A 19,941-nucleotide genomic window follows, 5' to 3' on the forward strand; every position below is an offset into this window, starting at 1 on the left:
AGTGGAAAAAGCTCTCACAGACTTCTTCAGTTAGAGCAAGAACGCACAGTCTCTTTTCAAACTGAAGGCAAAATTCTCCCTCTTGTGGTTAAATAGAGAGCTTTACACAAAGTGATTTTCCTTCACAAATTCAGTTCCTCAGAGTGTAAAAAAGGGAAAAGATACTTGCATATTTATTTTGCATAGTGTGCAATCTGAAACTTATGGATTTTTTCCACTTAACTGCCTGGAGGCTGAACCGTGGGCTAATAAAAAAGTGACATAAACAATAAGCATTTATTTACTGGAAAAAAGTGAAAATAATAAGAGGCAGATGAGTCTGAGTAATGCTATGTTCTTTTAAATTAGTTAGCCTCAGAGACCAGCTTGTAATAATTATCTTCTTCTCATAATTATTTTAGTGAATACTCTGATCCATAAGCCCACCACTAATAATAAAGTCCCAAGTACTTAGTTCTTTTTAATCTCCCTAGACTGCTGTTATTCAAAGTCATTATTTGTACAATAATGCACCATACATGTGAAGGAATTGTTTGTCTTTAATATTTCCTCCTGTATTGTCATAGGAAAATTTGAAAACAAAAATCAGAAGCCTAACCTGTTACTTAACGACAGTTGCTATGACATACAGAACCATGTATGTCATAGTAACATATCATGTATGTTGAATGTAACACTCAACAAGCCAAATCAGCTTCTTTAAAGTACTGCTCTAAAAGAAGACATGTTTTGACAAGTACCAAAAATAGATTATTTTAGGTACCCTGTATGGAGAAGGAGTAGGGGAAATTTCTGGCATGCTTCCTGGGAGTTTGGGGCTTAAATCTAAATCTAAGTAACTGTGCAGTACTTCAAAGCCTGTAAACTATCTTTGAAAGTAATGGAAACTCACATTTCTGATTTTGAGAGAATGAAAATTCTTCAGAATTTTGCAGAATATCTCATCATACATGTATGTCTGCACACTGAGCAGACTAGCCCCTTTAATCACTTTTAGCTTTCTTTTTCATGGTTCACTGTGTAAGCTGTTCCCCAGTATAATGGCAGTAACTGTTTGCAAATCTATTTCCTGTCAGGATCACAACAGAGCTTAGGGTGGAGACAACTGTCCAGTTTTCTGGGCTGTTATGCTCCATGTTTGGGTACAAGTTCAGTGAACTTACATGACCAAGCCTGTAACTAGCTAATCAGCACAAGGTTTCTGGCCTTCTTTCTTGCACATGTCATGTGTTAGTAGCCAGCGTAACCAACAACTCCAGCCCTTCAGGTACTAAAATGGGCTTTGATTCCCATCCCTCTTCAGTCAGTCCTTCTAAGTTGGTGATACTTCAGTCTGCCTGCCTCATTGACTTTCAAACTACAAACCGTTATGTGAATGCCTTTCTTTAGGGATAGACTGTTCTCTAACAGTAACTTCCTCTAAAAACTGGAATCACATGTCTGATAAATGACTTTTAATTAAATTTTCAGGGTCATTCATAAATGCCAGTAATCTTAGCTCTGTCACAATAGTGCCTGTTCTGTTTTCCATATCATGTGTTGGGTTAAAAATTGCAACACACAACACACCAGGTACATGTCACAGATCTCAATCTTGAGGACATGATTTTATCAGCTATTCAACATCCGTTTTAATGCCTGAAATAGTCTTTCCATCATTTCTCCTATTTTCTGCCTAGTAAAACATTATTAAAACTTTTCTGTGTGTTTCTGGCCCTCCCTGCATTTCCAGTCCTCATAGGCAGCTCCAAAGAGGCTAGGACACATGCATGGGAGTTTCCCAGCTCTGAAACTGAACTTGTTATAGAGTATTTGTTATGACGAAAACTAAAATTTCTCAGAAAAACTGATGTGGTGTGTAGCCTACACACAGCAAACCTCAGAAACAATGAAAAAAAGTATGAACCGCCTTTCTGAGGGCAGCTCTGTGTGAGCTGTAAATAAAATATCTGCCTTACTGTGAGTCTGGTGAGGCTCCAATCCGCTAGGTTTCCATGACTATAGAAATAAATTCTTCCTGCTTGAGGGCCTGTGTTGGTTATTGCTGCAGTACTGTCTGAAGCATCCTGCTAGTTTCACCTTTCCCAGTACCAACTGCACACTTTTTTCTTTGCACTTCTTTGTCATAGTATAAAGATTATTTTACTCAAGTCTATCTGACTAGGATTTTACAGCTATGTGACGGAGAAGTATGTCCCAGTGAAGTATGGAGGCCAATGAGTTTTCCCATTTGTGGAGACCGTTGTTTTCCCTATGGGAAGAGGATCTTGATTCATGGCTGATGGAAGGGTATCTCAAATTATTTGTTCTTTCCCATTGTTCAAAACTAAAGAGGCAGTTTCCTTCCTTGGTCTACTTTGGGGAATTTACTAAATTGCTTTATCACAAAACCATATTTTGTGGCAAAGAAGACAAAATGGGAGACAAAAGACTCGGAATGCAATGCGAAAAATCAGAGTATTAATCAGGTTGTTCTTATTTCTCATGTAGTTTATCTTCAAAATTCAGAAGAGCTCAGACAAACAACTCCCCCCCCACTGTATTAATAATTACAGTTAGAACACACAGCCGAATGCACTGTGTCTATGCTTAGGAGTAGATCTACTAGCTCTATCAGGTATAAAAAGTCCACAGATTTAAAGTACTGTGAATGGGCATAGGAAGGTGATAGAACAAAACTATTTTGTTTTCTCTAAATGTATAGAATCCTAAAATATCCCGAGTTGGAAGGGACCCATCATTAAGTCCAACTTCTGGCTCCACACAGGACCACCTGAAAATCAGACCGTATGTCTGAGAGCATTGTCCAAATGCTTCTTGTCCTCTGACAGGCTTGGTATCATGACTGCTTACCTGGGGAGCCTGTTCCATTGCCCGACCACCCACTCAGTGAAGAACCTTTTCCCAACATCCAGCCTGAATCTACTGAAAGCTTCAAAATAACTTTTCTTTTGGTATCAGCATTCCTGACGTGGGTAATAGCTGCATCAACAGTTTCCATTCCTGCATTCTCTATTGAGAGATGCTCTGCTATCGAGGCGTTGTTAACAGGCCCTGTGCATCATGAACAAGTGCACTAGTTTCCACCCACTGGATAAGCCCTGATCTGGCTTAACATACTCAGAGACTCTCTCTTGCAATATTTGCAGTCTCCAGTTGCATTTCTATGTTTCAGATGTCACAAGAACCAGCAAGAAAGCAAATCCATAGTACAGCAGTAATAACATTGTTACCAGAGCTCAGGCAGGGAATTCACCTTGTCCCTTTCTATCATGTACATTGGACAAAGGGCGAGAACTGGTAGACTACTGTTAATGAGTTTTACCTTCAGTTGTACTGAGGGATACTGAAGGTCCTGTCCCACTGTCCATGTGCAGTCATTGAGGCAGGGAAGACTGCATAGTCATGGGCTATTGGACAAAGTTTTGTGCTCATCCCCATTGGATTACTCCTATAACAATCATTTTCTTCTTACCCATCAATATTAGTGATCTCATGCAACTGAGACAGCCCCTATATTATTTAAGGCTTTAAATTACAGTAATAAAACTTTGAAATGGACTTCTGGTTCATGGAGCATGATTACCACCAGCTCTCAAGGGCAAAGAGCCCCAGTACAGCAGCTGTTCTGCAGCATTGGCAGCCACTGCCTCCCATCCCAGCCATATCACTGTGGGTCTGCTGGTGACACCAGTGTGTGTGGATGTGAAGTGAGTTGGTGTCCTCAGCTCTTCTGTTCTGGAGCTCAGCACGTAAAGCAACAATTCCACTAAGTAAAACCAACTGCATTCACTTTTTTACTCCATTTCTGTATCTGTGGACTTCATGATCAATTAAAAAATATGTCGTGTTAAAGTTTTCTTTATGACAATCTGGAAGCTAAAACTTGTACACCTATACCTTCTACCACCAGTAATTCTGGAGTAATTCAGCTAGTTTCAGTACTCTTGAGTTTTCTGTATTCCCTCCATACATATTTCTCCTGCAACAATGCAGAAGCTGTTTCTGCTGTATTCATGAACCAAATGTGATTTCTCCTATGCATTTTCCTAGCCTGTCCAGCTTGGCAGATTGATGTCATCTTCATTCTTTGTAGGCTCTTATTATATTCCACCCAAGGAACATTGAATCTTCTGAAAAGGTGCTAACGTGTTTTTGTAGCCTCTAAAAGCTTTCTAGAGGAAAAACACGTTTTTTTGTACAAGTGATACTATTTGCAAATAAGACGAATGAAAGTCAGTACTAATATCTTCTTTCTATGCATGTAGTCCAATCAGGTCTATAGGGAAAGATCATAATACAACACTGCAATGGTGATTTTGCCAACTGCTCACAGACCAGCACAGCAACCTGTTAATGAACTGACATCTGGGGTCAGACATTTTTCTGGACATGTTACCTGAACCGTACCATTTTATAATGATTTAATCGCTTTGATTTCCATAAACTATTAATCTCCCATTTATTTATCCCTTTCTATCTGGTATTTAGAAGGTTTGTAACAATTACTTTTTCAAAAGCTTCCTGAATCATCCAGGACACTCCCTGTCAGTATTGAGTATTCTTTGTAACTCTTAATACATTCCATGCTCTATTCTGTTTCTTCAGAAAAAAAAAAAAAAAAATCTGCTTTTTTCAGTGCCTCTTCAAAGTCAGAAGACCAGTATTTATCTTGCTAACCCAGTGGTAGTTTCATTAGATCATATAAGTAGGATTTGAAAATTTTCTGTTTTAAAATGTTTTTGTGGTATTTAAATAGAACTAACAGATGCTTATTCATCACATTTGCCCCCCTTCCTCATTCCCAACCACTAATTTGCAAGCTTTCATCAACTCATTTGTAAGACCTTCTTATGTTGCATTTACAGAACTGTACTAGTAGAAGAATAAACATTTTCTTCAAAGAAAAGGAGATGCTATCAAGTTTACTGAAACCATAATAGCTACAAGCTGTTATATGCTTTTCCTTTTCAGCAACAATGAAATCTGAACAGATAGGAAAACTGCCGCTATGGAGGGACTGACAGAATACGAATTGAAGACTTTTGGTAACAAACACTAAAGACAGAGATGGTAGGTCACCAAAAATGTGGTTCGAGTGATTACATACCACAGTGACCGGGTCTTCTGTTTGCCATGGCAAACCTTCATTACCTGATCTTCTCAGGCAACATCTGGGTGAGAACTGTCCTCCTAACATGACTTAGCTATATATGTCATTCAGTTAGCTACTGGAAGGGTAGACACAAAGAGGAATGCAGAGCCCCATGACATAGTAAACACAGGGAAGAAACAAAATTTCTTGGAGTTGCATATCAAGTGAAAGATTGTTGAGAAAAGATCTATGGTTAATACAGATAACAGCATCTGAGTCCTGTGTCTTAGCTGAATGATTAATTAGTGAATAGAATCATGCGGTCTGAAGTGTCAGACTTAATGTCACTGACTTAATGTCTATGTATTTGAATAGACACGTGAATTGCTTGTTTGGTCCTGACAGTCTTGTTCATTTGCAAGGGATGCTATACTACATTTCCTAGAGAATTCCAGAGAGCAAAGTGAAAAAGAGCAGAAGACAGACTGTTTAGCCCTTGGAAGGAAAGAACAGTAATTCCTTTTGAACCTAATTAGTAAACTTACAGCTCAGGGGGAATATGGAGAAAATGAGCTTTCAGGAGATTTATTAAAGTCAGGGTAAACTTGTACTAAAAGTTCATTCCAACTAAATGGGCAGAAAAGGCGAGAAAAGACTCAGAAACTCCCTTGAAAAGAGGGAAAATGACAAGTGAGTCAAGGATGGCTTCAATAAAGTGTAAGCTCTGATTTCACTGCTGATACGGTGATTTCTCCTGCAGCTGTTACTGCCTGAAGTTCATATAATAGGGCCTTCCATTCAAAAGGTCACCATGTGAAATACTATGCCAAGGGCAAAAGGACAGAGGACAGATGTCTTTGGCACCCTTGTTTTCAGAAGATCGGAGGAGAACATTCTTCATACAGGAAATGAAGAGGCCTTGCAAAAACAAGGATACAGAGCTTCATCAGGAAGAGACTGGCTGGGTGAAAAAAACCTTCAGATTAGTTGACAAATTTAACATTTAGTCTCTTTATACCCCTTCTGAGTCTCAGGAAGTGTGACTCCAACATGTGTCCCTGTGAAGGAAGAATCACTGTGATCTGCTTAGTCACAAGGGAGATTGTGCACATAATGCCAGGCAATTTGGACTCAAAGATCTCTCCAAACCTGACTTCATGTTTAGGACAACAGAGAAGACCTTTCACTGATGTGAGACTTTCCCACTTAACATACGTGAACCAACTATCAAATGATAATAAAATTTACATGGAAATAAGATAAAATCTTTGCTTACATATATGAGATTTCTTTCTTTCCTGGAATTTGCGATTTTTGAGCTGATTACAACTGGCAGTGAGCTATGGAGTAAGAACTCAAATTTGGATTCTCTTAGACACATAAAGGGATAAGAAAATAAGCAATAAGCTTGCTATAAAAGTCAACAGTAGAGCTAGAATTTGGTGCGTGGTTCCTCAAGCAAAAATACTTTCTCAATTCTGAAGATACAGGCCAAATGCTGGTTTTATGTGTTTTCTCTTGCAAAAGAAGGAAAGGCAGCTAACTCAAAATGCTTACATGCCTCTAAGAAAGATTGTGATTGTGACTTAACCACTGCTTCTGTGAAGATTAGAGAATTAAGTGAGAACAGTCAGTAGGAGGTAAATGGCATTCTGAAAAACAAACCAGACGGAGAGATCAGGTCATACCACATCAGGTGCAGTTGAAATATTGATGCATATTGATACTGTTCGTGTCTTATATTAAGAATACTCCCAGTTCCATCTTTTAAAGTCAAGTAACTTCATGCATTTCAGACAGATCTCCATTTATCAAGGGGGCTGTTTCTGCATTCCTTCATTCTTTTGTTATTTTTTTCCTAGTATTTTTCTAAGAGTAATTTTTTTCAATAACATATAGCATAGCACACCCATTGGAATGAAACAACACTGTTTTTTTTGTATAAACCATTATGGTTCCTTTAGAAGGATTGCTTACTGAAATACTGTATATGCATTTTAAGAATCCCCCATGTTTTTCCTATTTTCTTATGTTGGTTGCAATATCCTATGAAAAAGTTTTAAACATGACAATGCTGGATGTTCATGGTATCATTCCTATGACTTAGTGCATGCGCATTGCAGCCAGAATAGCCAAAATGGAAGGTAAGGGCAGGAGGAAGGGGAGAATTAAAAGTGGAAGCTTTGAAGATGTTAAAAATTCTTTAATGATTCCTCTAGAATCTACTGAATTTTCTCAATTAAAGCTGTAAGACTGATGGCAGTTTGGAGCAGTTTCAGAACTGCGTTTTGTTCTTCAGTCAACATCTGAGTCATGTATGAGAAGGTGTAAAAGCCATAGTATTCTACTCATTAGGAACATTTGATGCTATATTTTTGTCACAATTGTGAATTAAATATCAGAAAACTAAGAGAATTGTTGATGTGTGCTGATTTACAGTTATTTCTCCACAAAAATGTAATTAGCTACGAAAGAGAAAAATTGTAAGTGTCAAGGAAGAAGCTATGTTGTGGATGGCAATTGTTTGAATGTGGAAAGCCCTTGAACTGGACTTTTCCCTCTGCCACTTATGGACATGTAAGGAAAAAAGCCAACCACCAGTGCTATGGAGCTGGATAAGTGGCATCAATCTCTACAGAGAAAACTTACATCGTGATCCTCAAGTGTCATGCTGTTGGCAAAGGCAGGTAAACAGCCCAGCCTCTTGCTGATTACACCATTATATCATTTGCAGATGAATTTAGATGATGGAAGGAAAAGATCCTGTTAGCTTCTTCTGAACTTAATTTGATTTCTTCTGGTATTATTACAAGCTTTGAGAACAGATAAGAAGTACTGCAGGAGATGATGCACTTGATGACACTAGAATTTGCAGAGCAGCAAAAAAAAATGCTGAAGGGTCTAGGTGTGATTGCTGCTGCGAGACAATCACAACACCAAATTAAAGATTCAGTTTCTTATGATGTATAGGAAAAGAATACCTGGAAACATAAACCCTTGTGCTCAGTTATGACAACTCTGTAGAATGGTATGGCAAACTCTGTGGATATAGGTGTTGTCCACTAGGCAGCTGGTAAGATATGATCACTAGAAGCCACATCCTTGTGACTGTTTCTACTCTTTAATGCAACCCTTTTCACTCCTAGATCTCACAGATACCACAATATTAACGAAGCACAGTGAATAACTCTGGAACAACAGTGTTATACCTAATACCAAAGCCATTTGGATACATTTGCATTTCATATATGCCTCCAAAGTAAACACTGATACAAACCACACAAAAACATTGTGCAATACCATCTTCTATGGAGATCATTTTGTTTACTTGACTTTTAAGCATGTCAGGCACTGATTTGCTTGTTTCCATTTAAAATATTTATCTAAACTGTACACAAAATCTATAAATCATGAATTACGCAGTTTCATTTTTTTACCAGTGTTGGCACTCATAGCACAGAGGAAGTGCTCTGCCCAGAGAGTAGATCCCTCTTGTGTTGATAATTTTTTGGTTATGATAGCAACTTAGTCAATTACTTGGTGATCAACTACAGACTATACAAAATGTAGTTATATAATGTTTTTTTTATAAGGTTGCCAAATGTTAATACTGGCATAAAATTTCTATTTTAAGTGGGCAGTGTAGAAGGTCATTCCAACATGAAGGAACAACATGGAAGGACTAGTGGGGTCCAATATTTTTGGAGGTTTCGTTAATCACGGAATGGATTGGGTTGAAAGGGACCTTATAGATCGTATAGTTCCAACTATTTGTAAATGTACTATACAAGGTTGCCTCTCTTAAAAACACATTTTTATTCCAACCAAAATAATAAGTACAATGAGAATATTAATGAATATTTAATTTGTGTGATTTTATGGGTTAGTCACAGGGGGCAAGGCTGGTTTGTCTACCAACTGCATTAATTTGTCTGAATAATTTTCCTGAGTACAAAACTTGCAGTTATTATTAATTATATATATACATTATATATTATAATATAATAATATTAATAATAAACATTATTAATCGTTATATTAAATATTTATTATATAATATATTTATGTATGACACTATATAGTATTTGTATAAGTATACATATTTATATATAATGGAGTATATATTAATATATATTTAAATTATGGTCGTGGTTTAACCCGGCCGGCAGCTAAACACCACGCAGCCATTCGCTCACCCTCCCCCCTCCCTCTCTGGGACGGGGGAGAGAAATGGAAAGTGAAGCCCGTGAGTTGAGATAAAGGCAGTTTAATAAGACAGGAAAATAATAATAACAACAACAACAACAACAACAACAATAATAATAATAATAATAATAATAATAATAATAATAATAATAATAATACAATGATGATAATAGTACTACTACTAATAATATGTACAAACAAGTGATGCACAATGCAATTGCTCACCACCCGCTGACCGATGCCCAGCCTAACCCCGAGCAGTCCGGCCCCCTCCCCCGGATAGCCACCCCTATATATTGTTTAGCATGACATCAGGTGGTGTGGAATACCCCTTTGGCTAGTTTGGGTCACCTGTCCTGGGTCTGTCCCCTCCCAGCTCTTACTGCACCCCCAGCCTGCCCGTTGGCAGGACAGAGCAAGAAGCTGAAATGTCCTTGGCTTGGTATAAGCACTGCTCTGCAACAATTAAAACATCGGGGTGTTATCAGCACTCTTTTCATCCTAAGCCAAAACACAGCAATCTACCAGCCACTAGGAAGAAAATCAACTCTGTTCTAACTGGAACCAGGACAATTATATATTTATATTCCTTATGTATTATGTTATACGTTATTAAATAATAATAATAACAATAATTTTTATTAGGTGATTGGTTTCTTTTACATGAAAGATTGGAAAGTGTCCTAATTGCCCCAGAGTTTTGTTATTCCAAACAAGTCTACAAACAATTGGCCTCCCTTCTCTACTTCATTTTATATCTGGTAATGACAGAATGTGCCTGTCACCCACACCTGCTTAGATAAGTTGTCTACAGGACAGGTCTTTCAGATTGTAATTTCACAGAGTTCCTCTGGATCTGGATAGAAATAAAGCAACTGCATAGGCAGGTCAGCAAGGTGGCGCAGTAGTGATTCTGTGCTGCCATGAGCATCACTTTGTCATATATTTTACTGGATACTGTTGTCCAGTGGGACTTCTTGAGATGGGTATCTGCTGACCCTGCCTTTTGCCAATTTTGACTCCCTGAAACTGTGCTGTTGAAGATGGGGTGTCTTGCACTGTCATTGCTGAGTGCCTGCTGGGAGTCTCTGGCCCTTTTCAGAGCTTCACCTCAGCACTGCGCATGATCCTGGTGGTACCAACATGGGATAGGATGGGCTGCAGTGTCAAGGTATATCACCTCAAACTGTAATCCCCATGCAGGACTGCCGCACTCTCTGATTTTTTTTTTTTTTTTCCTGGAGACCCAGCAAGTTTCTAGCAACCAGGGATAGGACCCAAGAGAATGACATGAGGCTATTTCAGGAAATATATTATTGGATATAATATTGGATATACATATTGGACCCAGGAGAATGGCACAACGCTGTTTCAGGGAATGTATTATTGGATATAATATTGGATATACATATTGGATATTAGGAAAAAGTTCTTCACTAAGAAGAAGGTGGTTAGGCAATGATACAGGTTCTTCAGGGAAGTGGTTGTGACACCAAGTGTGCTGTAATTCAAGAAGTGTTTGGACAGCACTGTCAGACATATGGTTTGGTTTTTGGGTAGTCCCATGTGGAGACAGAAGTTGGACTTGGTGATCCTTGTGGGTCCCTTCTAACTTGGGGTACTCTGTGATTCTGATTGTATGATTAAGCTTTATTTTTATTCTGAAAAATCTAAGTAACTCTTTTTGAAAACTGAAAAAGAAGTACAGAAATAATTGAGAATCTTGTTGCATTTACTAAGAAACAGTAAGAAAGCTGTAGACCAACCTTCAGGCTTCAGAAGAGGTTGACTCTGTTGGCAGCTGAGCAGAGGCACTCCTATGTTTACTGGGAGTGGAATCGTCATCAGCTGATGGAAAAAACAAGAAAATGTAAGAACTGTTTTCAGTTCATAGTGTTCTAAAACAACCTTTCTAAGCAGCAAGGCAAACAAAGAGAAGTGTTACAAAAAATGCAGAAAATAATTGGGTTTCTCAAGAGTCTTTCTGTGTTGTCACTACTATTGAAGCATACAATTCAATGATTTTTCAAGCCTTAATTACAACTTTTCCAGAACTTTCAAAGTTCCGTTTTGTTTAGGAATGTTCTCTGTTCCTGTGACATCAAAAAAGGGAAAAAAAAAAACATCAACAGTCTTTTCAGAGAGAAAGTAGTAAATATTAGTAAATATTGGTCTTAATCGAAGTTGCAATCTTATGTTACACTAATGTGTAATTTTCCCTAAGTCAGAAACTAAAATCACAGAATCACAGAACTGTAGGGGTCGGAAGGGACCTCGAAAGATCATTGGTCCAACCCCACTGCCAAAGCAGGTTCCTCAGAGCAGGCTGCCCAGCTAGGCGTCCAGACAGGCCTTAAATATCTCCAGAGAAGGAGACTCCACAACCTCCCTGGGCAGCCTGTTCCAGTGCTCCGTCACCCTCACCGTGAAGAAGTTCTTTCGCATGTTGGTGCGTAACTTCCAGTGCTCTGTCTTGTGACCATTACTCCCTGTCCTGTCCCTGCAAACCACTGAAAAGAGGTTGGCTACATCCGTCTGGCCCCCATCCTTCAGATATTTATATGCACTGAGAAGATCCCCTCTCAGTCTTCTCCAGGCTGAACAGACCCAGGTCTCTCAGCCTTTTTTCATAGGGAAGATGCTCCAGGCCCCGTATCATCTTTGTGGCCCTCCGCCTGACTCTTTCGAGGAGATCCCTGTCTTTTTTGTACCAGGGAGCCCAGAACTGGACACAGTACTCCAGGTGAGGCTTGACCAGGGCAGAGTAGACGGGGAGGGTCACCTCCCTTGACCTGCTGGCCACGCTCCTTTTAATGCATGCCAGGATCCCGTTGGCCTTCTTGGCCATGAGGGCACAGTCCTGGCTCATGGTCAACCTGTCGTCCACCAGGACCTCCAGATCCTTCTCGTCAGAGCTCCTCTCCAGCAGGTCGTCCCCCAGCCTGTACTGATACATGTGGTTGTTCCTTCCCAGGTGCAGGACTCTACACTTGGTCTTATTAAACCTCATTTGGTTTCTTCCTACCCATCTCTCCAGCCAGTCCAGGTCTTGCTTAATGGCAGCACAGCCTTCTGGCATGTCAGCCACTCCTCACAGCTTTGTGTCATTGGCATACTTGCTGCGGGCAGACACTATTCCCTCATCAAGGTCATCGATGAAGATGTTGAACAAGACTGGACCCAGCACTTACCCGTGGGGAACACCGCTCCCCATAAAAGAATGATTTGTACTTCCATCAGTGGCTACCAGTAAAAATTTCAGAAACATCATGTGTACTGTTTAGGTCCATCTTTTCCTAAATCAGACTATGCCTTTATGTAAGGAGCTTTCTTTATACATGAACATTTTAGGAAAGCAGTTCTAAACATATACAGGATTTCCTAAGAAATTTCAAATGGACTTCAGAAATTGCAGATGAATATCATTCAGTTATAATACAACTCTTAGTTTGATGCATTTCACCATGTAGACAGGGCTTCTAAAGAGAGTTGGAGAGCTGTGTTTCTTTTCTCTAACTTAGGCAACATGGCATATTCCAAGTGCAAAAATCAGTAGCAGGGCACAACATAGGACAAAAACAGACAGGTTTAATCACCTGTAATAATTCAGTTTTGCCATTCTTGATTTTTGCAAGTTTCATATTGTACCCCTTTTGGTTCATTTTTCTTTTTGGTTCCTTTTTCAAAATGGAAAGTCCTGAAAATCCTCTGGTAATAAAGCAAAAATATCAGCTTTGAAAATGAAAGAAAATTAAATTGAAAGGCTTCCTGGCACAGCACCAACCAAAATATTCAAATAAAAAAGGACCAGATACAGAAGCATATCTTACACCAAAGTGTGTGTCTGTGCTGTTCTTTTGAGGTTCTGTGTCTGTGATTCATTTAGAATATCACTTGAAAAAAAATCTAAGGGACTAATTTGAAATACATGAATTTTGAAATGTGAAATGCTCAAGTATGGAGGAGAATCCATCATGCCTAATAAAATTCTATAAGCTTTATTTGCAGTCAATCTGCTTAAACATGTTCAAACAGTATAAAACTTGGGATTTGGTCAATGGAGGGAAAGTGCAAATAAACTAGATGTAGTGGCAATCCACAGGAGATACACAAGTTTAACTACAGTGTTTTTCTGTTCTTTATTTACAACATTGCAGGCTTTCTGTTTTGAGTAGCGTATGTGCCATCTTAGTTTGAGAAACAAATTTTCTTATGAGCTAGAGTAAGCTGTATGCTTTGTTTAGTGCATCTTCCATTAAATCTTTCAGTTGTGTGCAAAGAAATTACAGACTTGTGGTGTTATTTCAGTAGAAATTTTTTTCTCAGTTGGCTTGAGAAGCCCATAGCTTTCAATTATAAAATACTATGACTTACTCACTGATGACAGTGGGATGTATCAGGAAAAAAAAAAAAAAAACTACTTTTATATATAGTGTTTTCCTACATATCACAATATAGACCTGTGTAAACCTATCTGTGGAACTTCTAGTGGATGCTACTTTATTCTCAAAAGGAAGCATAATCCTGAATCCAATTTTGTTTCAGAGTACAGCTGTTTTCAGGAAAACAAACAAACAAACAAACAACAAAAAAAAACCACTTGTCATGGGTCATGCTAGAGCATACTTGTACTTACTTAATCATGTCTGCCTGACTTATTTGCAAGTTGTTACAGTTCCTAGGAAAGCAGCACCAACATTGCAGTAGAAGCACAATCTAGATTCTGGCACAGCTCACTCTTTAACAGGATCATTATTCAGTTTAAAAATGCAAGGGCAAAGTTTGCCTTTAATTATGCCTCTATAACTTTAGTGAACATAGCAGTTTGGAAAGAGATTTTATCTGGAGCCAGCAGAATTGCTGTCATAGGAATTTTGTGTCGTACTAATTGTAGAATCTTTATAACTGAGTACTCTGTGGAAATAACCTTGCATGTGTATTGAGCTGTATGGTGGCTCAGCAAGACTGTCAAGCAAGAAAAGATCATAAAACAAGTTTTATGAAGAACTCCATCCCATGAGAATGTTACCATCCTATCTTACCTCCACTGGCCATCTGACTGCTATTGACAGTCTATAAAGCAAGCTTCATTATATAATTCAGTGATTTATAATTTTTATGAACTTTTTGCTAAAAAATATGGAACTTTGGTAATACCAGTTCACTTTAAAAAAAAAAAGTGATGTTAAATCTTCCAAGTCAGTATGGCAGGTGTGTAAGTTTTAGCACTGACAGCCACTGAAACGGAGTCTTCCATTGTCCACAGAAGCCGTTACTTATTATTGTCCATCTCAGGAGTTCTTACTGCCATAGTTGCCACAGTTTATCCTACAGCATTGCAAACAGGCTCCTTTCCACTGTGTTTTACCCAGTTGCCAAGGCGAGAAATGAAAATCATAGCCCAGATTCTATGTCCATTCTCGTTTGCTCCTCAAACAACCACCTCAGTGCTGCAAGCCTCCTGTAATTACTGTGGCACTGGTTTTTTTTTTTTTTTCTGTGCATGTCTCTACTACCTTGCAATATGGAGAGATTTTTATTACCATTATTTGCTGTAAAGTGAAATAGTCTTTATGTAATGATTTCTGCATTTGTATATAGTTCTTCTGCAATCGATCTGATAATATGCTGTTTTGTGGAAGACCCCAATGTAATCGAATAGATGATGAAATAAAATAACCTTCATTCTCCCCTAACAGGGTTGTTTGCATTTTGAATAACAATTAACAGAGCAAGTAAGGCATTATGTGAATACTCTAGGCACAAGTTGTTACTGCTGTTAAAGTATCTTCTGAAAGAAGATACTTGGTTAAACACTTGGTCAACACCTGGTTAAAGTATGCTTGCTACATTCCTTACTGAGCTCAAAGATCAGTAAGTTCAGTAGTGTCAGAAATCTTTGATTTTTTTTCCTTTGTTTTTGAAACAATTCTTTCTGCAAAATCACGTTTCTCTGGGGCTAAATATCCTCATGGCAAGGGAATCTGGCCAGACTTTGATAATCTGACTCAGCAAACATAAAAATATAAACGGATCACAAATGTATAATAGATAACAGTGAATTATTAACCAGTGTCGTTATAGATAGTCAAGTTTTACAGTCACAATGTTCATTTTATCCTGGTTACTGAATTGTATGCCTATAGACACAACTGTAAATATTTTAAACAATTACAAAACACTTCCTGATGAGTTTGATTTTATATTGCTGCCAGATGCTAAGTTAACCACAGAACAACACATTCCTCAGAACTTTCCCCACCTCTTTGACAAAAGCAGCCCTCAGTTTCTGGTAATGACAGATACAGGCAGAGTAATGGGTACAACCCAGCCCCTGCAGAACAGCTTTCATCCAAAACAAAACAACAACAACAACAACAAAACTTGTTAACAAAAGCAAGCCTGCTAGGAATGAGCCTGGCTTGTCTGTGTATGCCTTTGAGCAACCTGGGATAAAAGACCTGAGTAACTCCCTTCCCACTGTCCTTACTTTTAAAACCAAAATGTTATAGATCTGATGAAAGTGAAGTGGTTAAGTGATTATAGGAATAGATTCTAACATGCTTTCATTGAACGCAAGAAGTCTAATTTATCACCTACACCAAGAAATCAGAAAGAGATCAATTACTTTTTTTACTAGAAAAACCCAGGTGAAACAGTGTAAAGAAAAAAAAGCAAATACATTGGTCTGCTACAGAAATTTTTCGGAAGTGCAACTGCTAATGAAGTGTTTAGAAATATCTAGAATAATGAAGTATTTCCTGCATAAAGTTAAGCCTCTACAAAAATATCTAGTTTCTTTAAAGACTATTTTTTAGCATTTTGTTTTTGTGGTTCTTTTTGCAGGTGTTGCTGCTTTGGATTCCAGCGTTTCTGGGAAGATTGGTTTGCGAGCAGTCATATATTATTTCTGCACTACAGTCATTGCCGTAATACTAGGTACTCTGTAAAAAGTTAAAATGCTATTAAAATCCATATCATTGCCTAATTAGAAGTACATGTATACAGCACTATGGCAATACTAATTTGCCAAGAAAGTATGGAGAGGAGATTCAGGAATCATACAAACACCATTATACACACTTGTAGCTAGATGCAGGGGAAAGTTAGTCCTGCTATTCAATAGTACGATGATAAATTCTCAGATGCAAGAATGTATTACCTATTTCACCTGAAAGAGTGGGAGAAAACATGGCTTTCTGTGTCATCCAGTTCCCTTCCTGTAAGTTTTTTATCCCTTATGACACTACCAGGCTCCACTCCTGCTACTCAGAAGTTCACATCTCCTCTTGCAGAAAGTTCATTCCCTACAAACAGCGTTGAAATCTCACGTATTTGCTTGAACAGAAATCTTCAGTCTGTGTTCTTAAAGAGAAATAAAATTACGCCCTGTGCTGTCAGCTGTCATGTCATTTGTGGATTGCCTTTGTGTTTTGTTGAGTTCAAGTTAATACAAAGTACAGGTATCACCCACTAAAAATAAACTATTATATATTTATTTGAAGTCTGAAATGTGCATTGTATGTAGCCTACTTATAAACCAAAGCAATATTTAACAATAAAGTATCACATACAGACATATGAGGCTAGAGTCATTCCTAGAGGTTGCATTATGGAGAGTAATAATGTATCACTGCAGTTACACTGTGTAGGATAACATCTCATCTGTCTGGGAATTTTCAATGAATACACAGTGAGGAAGACTTAATAAAAACTGACATATTTTATCTGTATCCAGCTTTGAAATTGTCCCTGTCCTAAAAGAGGGGTTAAACCAGAGAACCCCCAGAGGTTAATCTAAGAGGTTAATATAAGATGTTGCATGATACTATGATATTTCTTGTTTCATTGTGCAGTTACATAAATGCAGTTTGGATTTTGAAAATCAAAAGTGTATATTTGGAAAGGGCTAGCATTTCTGTGTAATATTAAAAATGCCTAAAATGAAGCCACTAAAGTCAGTGGAAAATTAGCTACTGATTTCAGTAGTCACAAGTTTAGACCTAACATTTCCTGCCCCCAGATTTTTATTTGTTTCTGACGCTACTTATGTTGCTTTATTGCTGTAAGCTAGTTTTACCAAAGCAAAGAACATTTGATGAGTTTAGCTCATGAAGATTTTAATTACACAAGATGCATTACACAGACAGGATGTGTCAATACCTCTGCTTGCACTGTGAACTGTTTTCCTGGTTCTCCTTCTTAAGGGATTGTCTTAGTTGTGACTATTAAACCTGGAGTACCTCAAACAGCAGATGAGATTGACAGAGTGGGCAGCACCCCAGAAGTCAGTACTGTTGATGCCATGCTGGATCTGATCAGGTGAGATTTTTTTTTTGTTTCCATTCTCTTTTTGCAGAATAAATTCTGAAAATAATAAAACTGTAATATGTAATACAATGAAAACACTTTCCAATATTTTTGGAATCAACAAGTAGAAAGTAATATGTATTCCAAGAGGCTAGACATTTTTTAGCGTATTCCAAGTGGTTTCCTTAAAAATATTGCATCAATGTTTTGGAAGACAGCCTTATCATGAGTCTATCTCCAATAGCATCCTGGTAAATGATAGGTATGTAAAGTGGCTAGAAGAAAGCAGCCCCTGCAAAGTCTGCAAAAGACTTGAGTGGGTTTTCAGAATTGATAGGAATTGAATAAATTTTGACATGTTTAGGAATTAGGCAAAATCCAGAAAAACAAGGCTGCATTTCCAATAGTAGCTAAATAGTTCCCTCACAAATGTTTCTGCGTATTTTTTTTCTTCAGCTGCAGTTAGTCTCTGTTCCATATCATTGTTCATGGCCACTGTTTTTTTTTCCTAGAAGTTTTACTTAATCTATCATGTAAGATTCAACTATGTATCTAAAAGTGGCTTTCTCAGCATTCTTCATTTCATGAAATGTGACTGACATTTGCAGATGTAACTCCAGATCCACAGTTCTTTGCCATTTATTTAATATACATATATATATATATAATGTATGTATGTATCTGCATATGTATCCTATTTAATAGCAAATGTCTGTTGTCATCTGGCACATCTCTGCCCCAGCCTAGATCAAGGTAGCCCTCTTTGGTGTGAACAGTCCTCAACCCCACAACGTCACATTCAACAATCCACAGCTGTTCTTTCCTGCTTGTGCATGACCAAAATGGCAGCTCTGTGGAGTATTCATCTCATTACACATGGTTGCTTGCCCCAGGTATAAACAGCAGGGCACCGTGATAAGCCACATAATAAAAATAGTGCATTTACCACTAACTTCCACATGAATATGTACATACATATTCACACAGATGATGAAACTCCATGTACAAAACCTTTTTTTTTTAATATAATAAGAACCATAATTTCGACTACTCTGGGTTTTACGCTTCATGGCTCAATATCTTGTAAACAAATATAAGTCTGTAAATTAGGAATTACAGTTGAGGTCTGAAACTCTGATTTAAAAGATTTATTGTCACTTTTTTCTGTGTATTCATCAGATTTATGATCCAAATCCAGACAGTCTTGTAAAGAGTAGTGCAAATCCCAGGCTTCTACAAACTACTCTTGTCTTAAATGAAATTTTGCTTTAAAAACTTGAAAAATAATGACATAAGTGTGTACAAGATATGGAAGGGACATAACAAATTCTGCTTCATTATAGAAACTATCTTTCTCTAGAAAATAGGTTGAATATTCAATAAATACTTAATTAATGCTGTTTTGTGGAATTGTTTGAATGTGAAATTGGCCATAGGAAAGGAGAGACACAACTGGATTGTACTTCTTCTGACCTAATTTCCTAATTTGTCAGTTCATGAAAGCAGCCCTTTACCCTGGAATAACACAGGCGAATCTTCCATAAGCCAAGATTAATTTAATATTTCAGAACTACAATAGAACATACCACATATCTGGTGCTTCCAGCAGGGTGTTTGTAAGAGTTATTCTTTATTTCCAGCATATATTTTAGAAGTTCTGTAAAAGACTTCAGACTGTCTCCTGTACTCCTTGTACTCCTGTACTTTCCTTCCAAGGAAATGATGCAGTAGGAAAAACAAAACAAAACAAACAAACAAAAAACTTTAGTAGCTAACAAGCAAATACTGAAAAATAAGCCCAAGGATTCTACCTTATGGGGACAGTGTACTGGATCTTAGGAGTCTTGAACCTTTGATTTTTCTGGACTTCAGCTCTGTCAGTGCTAACCACATTGTTCTCTGGGTAAAGGAACACAAACTGATCTATTTTTTAAGAAGTGAATTTTATCATTTTATTCAGATAAACAATTTGTTCTTAGTATAGTGTTGAAATGCCTCTACTTCTTTAACAGGAATATGTTCCCAGAAAACCTTGTCCAAGCCTGTTTTCAACAGGTGAGTTTGAACACCCTTCTTTGTTACTGTAGTTTTCATTGCTAACTACAAATTATTGTTACTTTATTACCCCTAAACTATGTCATTTTAGAATAATTTCATAGAAGCTCCTGAGTATTTTATTCCCCCATAAAAAGACTTCTTTTAAGGCATTTTGGTTTTGTTTCCATTATGAAAAATACTTTGTTGTCAGCTTTTGATCATCCCTTGCAAAAAGACTCTGTTTAGAAGCTGGATGCAGAAATCAAGCAATGTATTAATATTTAAGTTTTTCA

At 37.7% G+C, this 19,941-nt stretch overlaps 1 protein-coding gene across 1 annotated transcript in view; it reads left to right on the forward strand.

Moving 5' to 3' along the window:
• Positions 1-19,941, forward strand: part of SLC1A1 (solute carrier family 1 member 1) — a gene marked incomplete at both ends in the record, with an annotated part of 59,172 nt that overhangs the window by 20,756 nt on the left and 18,475 nt on the right. Inside the window, 3 exons of the mRNA XM_084304648.1 lie at positions 16,148-16,240; positions 17,509-17,623; positions 19,624-19,666. Coding sequence (XP_084160774.1) covers positions 16,148-16,240; positions 17,509-17,623; positions 19,624-19,666 — 251 coding nt within the window. The remainder of the gene's footprint in view (positions 1-16,147; positions 16,241-17,508; positions 17,624-19,623; positions 19,667-19,941) is intronic.

This window comes from Netta rufina (assembly GCF_964035555.1).
Source record: "Netta rufina genome assembly, chromosome: Z".
Classification (NCBI taxonomy): Eukaryota; Metazoa; Chordata; class Aves; order Anseriformes; family Anatidae; genus Netta; species Netta rufina.